We start from the raw sequence: 4573 nt of genomic DNA on the forward strand, positions 1-4573 counted from the left end.
TAACTTTGGGCTACTGACTCTGTGTGATGCCTTTGAGTCTCTGGCATGTGGACCCCAGTACCCCACATATGATGGTTCAACATGTCACTTGCTCACCGTCACCTGACTTTGGAGATTGCAAAGTCAGTCAAGCCTTGCCTGGCTTAGATGGACATCCGGCGGCGTTGGCCACACAAGAATGAACATGGAAAGACGACGCTTCGGGACGATGGATGATGTTGGTGAGGTATTTTTGAAATGGAAGTGAGATTTTCAAATATGCATAATATGTGTTTGATTGGTGTAGAAGTTAAAATCGTGTGTTAAGTTTTTCTCTTCTTTTTCTTGAAACGCCAAATTTTGGTTCAGTGTACCGTGCACTGCAAATTTTCAAAACAGTTGACCAGATCAATTGCTAGTCTCCTATTCTATACCATCGATCAGCAATTCCAACACAATTTCGAAATCGAAAAAGAACAAATTAAATCTGCTCTTCAAGCGGTCGCAACTTTTACTGCTCGCTACAATCTACGATGACGTCCGCCGCGGATGTAGGAAGACAGGGACGATCACGTCCGCCCAGGCGCGGCGCTCGTCGCGGCCTCCAGCACGCCCCGCGCCTCCTCTAGCAGCTCGGCGGCCGGGCGAGGCGGTGCTCGGCCGTCGCTCACGTGGCAGCATTTCAGCCCGAGGATCGCCACCTCCATGGCGCGCTCCATCGGCCACCCTCCCGCGCTCGCGTCCACCACCTCGTGCCAGGCCCTGCCCCCGCCGGTTGCGGCCTCCCGCGCCGCCTTCTTCGCCGCGGATGCCGGCTTGCCGGTGACTAGCCGGAGCAGGAGCACGCCTAGCGCGTGCACGTCGCACTGCGGGGTAAGCTCACCCGTCGCTAGGTACCGCGGGTCCACGTACGCCAGCGCTACCGTGCCGCCGAGCTTCGGCGCCACGAGCCTGCTCATGCCGAGGCCGGCGAGCTTGATCGAGGAGCACCGCTCGTCCCCGAGGAGGATGTTTGTTGGCCGGACATCGCCGTGCACCGTGTCCGTCGAGTGGAGGTAGGACAGCGCAGAGCAGGTCTGGTACGCGATGCCAAACCGCACGTGCCATGGCAGCGGCGGTGCCTTGCCGTTTAGGCGGTCTTCCAAGCTACCGCCCGGTACGAGCTCGTGCACCACGATGCGCGCCTCCGGGCACGCACCGATGAGCTTGACAAGGCCGGGGTGCCTCGCCCTGGCCATAGCGTCCGCCGCACGCGCGAACCGCGCCTCGTTGACGGCGATGTCGGGGAAGATGACCTTCACGGCGACGCTCATGCGGTGCAGGGTGCCTCTGTACACGCCACCGCTGAGTCTGGCAGACTCGTTGAAGGACCCCGTGGCCTTCTCCACCTCCAACAAACCGAGCCGCAAGAAACTCCCACCGCCGACCGCAACAATGGATTCTTCCACGGCCACAGGTTCTTCACGCCGGCGCCCCAACCTGAGCATGTCGAGCAAGGAACGCGACACGGGCCTCCTGACATTGAGCTTGCCCATAGCGCGCTCGGAGCCGGCGACATGGAGCTCGAGCTTGGCGCTGCGGCGGTCCACCTTCCGTATCTTGTTGAATATGGCATCGAGCTCCCACCTGTCCGGCTCCATCCTTAGCCGCTCTTCCGCCTTCCTCCGGCACCTCGCCTCGCCCTTCGGCGTGCTCTCCGCGTCCCTCGCCTGTACAAATCCATCAGAAAAATCAGAATAATGTCATACTTGCTTATTGTGATTATATATGGAGATCGAGTTTGAAGCAAATAGATTTCGCGGAAATAGCTAGTGAGACCCAGATCTAGGTGGATCCGATTCTTCAAAAATCAAAAAGTTCCAGTACTTTAAAGTTTCAAAGAAAATAAATATTATCGGAAATACTTTTGTACACCCACGCATGGGTGTGGATGTTTCCGTCACCGTCCATTTATTCCTCGAGATTCGTGCCCACCAGGTAGATGGAAAGATTCTTTTCTCTCTCCTATTTTTATCCGAATCTCAAAGCACAATGGACGGTGATGGAAACACCCACACCCATGCGTGGGTGTACAAAATCCACTCTTGACTTAATTACTGTGCAAGTTTTAAGGTTTTTTTTTGTGTGTGTAGACCACATATAGTCGTATTTTTCCTTTTTATATGGGCTCTGCTATGTCTCACTCAACTAAGATTTTCTTAACTAAGATTTTCTTAAGTCTAAGTCACTTACAAAAATGTGCTTTCAGTTGCAATTTTCTATTAAAAAAGTGCAATTGCACTTTTCTTACAGAAAGGTGCAACTGAACCGAGTTGCACTTTTCTTTAAACTGTAGTTGCACTTTTCTAAGTTGACTGCAGTCAATTGAGACATAAGCACACCCTTTTATATGAGTATTGTATCAAAGGTAATATGTACATGTGTGGATTATTTGAAGTTTCCAGAACTTTGAAATAGCATCTTTCGATTTTTAAAAGATGTTACGCATACACCCCTATGCACCAAATCATATTCAGAATCAAATTACTTTCTTTTTTTCCCCAGAAAAGGTTAGGTGTAATAATAATTACCGTCTTGGAAACTTGATTTACGGACTGTTGCCTGCACACGTACCGGACTGTAGCTCGAAGGCGACGACAGTTCCTCTCCACCCTCCTGTATTGGCTGCAAGCCGGTGGGTGAGCCCCCTTCGGCCTCTGCAGTTTCAACAACTGCTTGGTGAGCGATGTCGTCGACGATGTGGTCGGTGTCGTCGTCATCGGCGTGCAGCGGCAGTCGCGGCGGTGACGATTTGGACCTCGAGTGGTCGGAGGCGCTTGACCTTGGGCTCGTGCTAGCCGTGGATGGCGCCGCCCTGCTCTGCTTCTCGGTGACCTCCCTGAACTAACATCATCATCTTAAATAGAGCAAAAAAGCATTAAAGATGTCCCACTTCGTATAGTGATTATCTGACACCAAAAAACGTTTGATGATTTTTTGCTAGTGCTATGCAATTGCTCGATCGTGAGGTTTCCTTCGCAGATACCTTGTGCACATACATACCTTGTGCAGATGAGGTTTCCTTTGCAGACGAACCAGATCCTGCAGTTGGGGTTTGCCTTCTGTTGCAACGCCAATGCTTTCTTGGACTTTGGGGTCCGAATCTTCCTGAAAACAAACAACCATTGCAAACATGGTTCATTATATCAGAAATTCACACTGCAACTTTAAATCTAGGAATAAATCTGATAACTCTGAAATTCTGAATTCACACACCGCCCACACCAACACCGATATGGTCAAAATTACACGTAGCTAAGAGAGTAGGTAGGTAGGCGGGTACCTGGTGTAGGCTCGGTCAGAAGCGGCCCCCATGACAAGCTCGGCGACTTCATGGTCGTCGACGAGCTGGATCAGACCTTTCGTCATGTCATCCACCGCGACGACCAGCTTGCGCGCGTGAACCTAATTAATAATCAAGACGAGTCTAATTCAGCATCCCAGCTACCGAATTGTTGATGACATTGGCAACTGCTGCTAAATGTCTACATGGTGGGGATAAAACGACGATGATCATGTGTGTGTGCGAAGATGCCGACATGGATGAACAACGAAGGGATTTGGAGTGAACAAACCCCTTGAGTTTTGCAGAAGCAGACGAGATCGTCGAGGGCCTTGCTAGCCTTGTCCTCCTCCAACTTCCTGTACGCAGCCACCTCGTGCTCCGCAACTTGGCTCACCGGGACCCACGCCCCCACTGCGACATAACCTGAGTCAGTTTGTACCGAACTTGCAAACATAAATGTCACACACATGAGGAGCGGGCATTTGGTTATCGGTTGATTTACCGCGATTACAGTTAGGTGATATCGTCAAATATCGTTAAATCATTGGCAACCCATGATTAACACGAATCATGCACAAAGCAATCTAACAGCCTAGGGTATTTTTTCATTTGCAACTTATGTTGCAACTCTGATTAGCATGAATCCCAAAGTAATTTAATGGTCCATAACTTATACTAGCACGAATAAACGAAGCAATCCAGTGGTCTAAAGATCGTCTCATAATTAAGCTAATTCCTAGTTGACTTAAAATTAAGCTAACTCTTATCACATTTGACCGAAGAATTACATGAAGAAAGTACAGTATCAGACAAGGGATGGACCTAGGCATCACACTTGGCTATCTAACTGGACGGATAACGGAAGATAATCAAGGTAGCTAATGCAGACCGGGGGCAGATAAAGATGAAGCAAACATACTCATGTTGATGCGCTGCGGGGGGCGGTGTACATGGGCGAGCACGAGCACCAGCCGGCGGTGGCTCTGGCTCCGGGGGAAGTCTGCCAGCACCCATCGAAGGTTCGCCCTCCACTCCCTACCGGCGTCCTTCCCCACCGCGCAGTACACATCCGCTCTCTCTTCGGCGTCGTCCTCGCCGCTGCCACCGCGATCAACGCCGCCTTCTGCTTCTTCCATACCCTTCCTTCCTTTGTGCTACCCTTGATCGGAGGTTGGATAGAAGGGAGATGGAAGATCAAGGTTGGCTGTTTTTCCTGTCTTTCAGGAGGGCAACTGGCAGCTAAGCAGGCTTGGAAGTTGGAACACGTCC

The 4573-nt window shown here is 51.0% G+C and overlaps 1 protein-coding gene across 1 annotated transcript; it reads right to left on the reverse strand.

Annotated features, from left to right (window-relative positions):
- Positions 1-366: 366 nt before the first annotated feature.
- On the reverse strand, positions 367-4573 carry LOC127309876 (U-box domain-containing protein 33-like). Its single transcript, XM_071821314.1, has 6 exons — positions 4224-4573; positions 3594-3727; positions 3302-3423; positions 3022-3126; positions 2550-2862; positions 367-1688 (listed from the first exon to the last, which is right to left on the reverse strand). The coding sequence occupies exons 1-6, from the start codon at positions 4438-4440 to the stop codon at positions 549-551; spliced, it is 2031 nt and encodes a 676-aa protein (XP_071677415.1). The 5' UTR covers positions 4441-4573; the 3' UTR covers positions 367-548.

This window comes from Lolium perenne, chromosome 6 (genome assembly GCF_019359855.2).
Source record: "Lolium perenne isolate Kyuss_39 chromosome 6, Kyuss_2.0, whole genome shotgun sequence".
In the NCBI taxonomy this organism is placed as follows: Eukaryota; Viridiplantae; Streptophyta; class Magnoliopsida; order Poales; family Poaceae; genus Lolium; species Lolium perenne.

What these genes read in the sequence shown, in the direction of transcription:
- LOC127309876 (XM_071821314.1), bottom strand. Translation starts at nt 4,440, where the DNA reads ATGGAAGAAGCAGAAGGCGGCGTTGATCGCGGTGGCAGCGGCGAGGAC. An exon ending in GGAAACCTCATCTGCACAAG is followed by an intron (nt 2,863 to 3,021) that starts GTATGTATGTGC and finishes TGATGATGTTAG; the next exon opens with TTCAGGGAGGTCACCGAGAA. An exon ending in TAAATCAAGTTTCCAAGACG is followed by an intron (nt 1,689 to 2,549) that starts GTAATTATTATT and finishes GGATTTGTACAG; the next exon opens with GCGAGGGACGCGGAGAGCAC.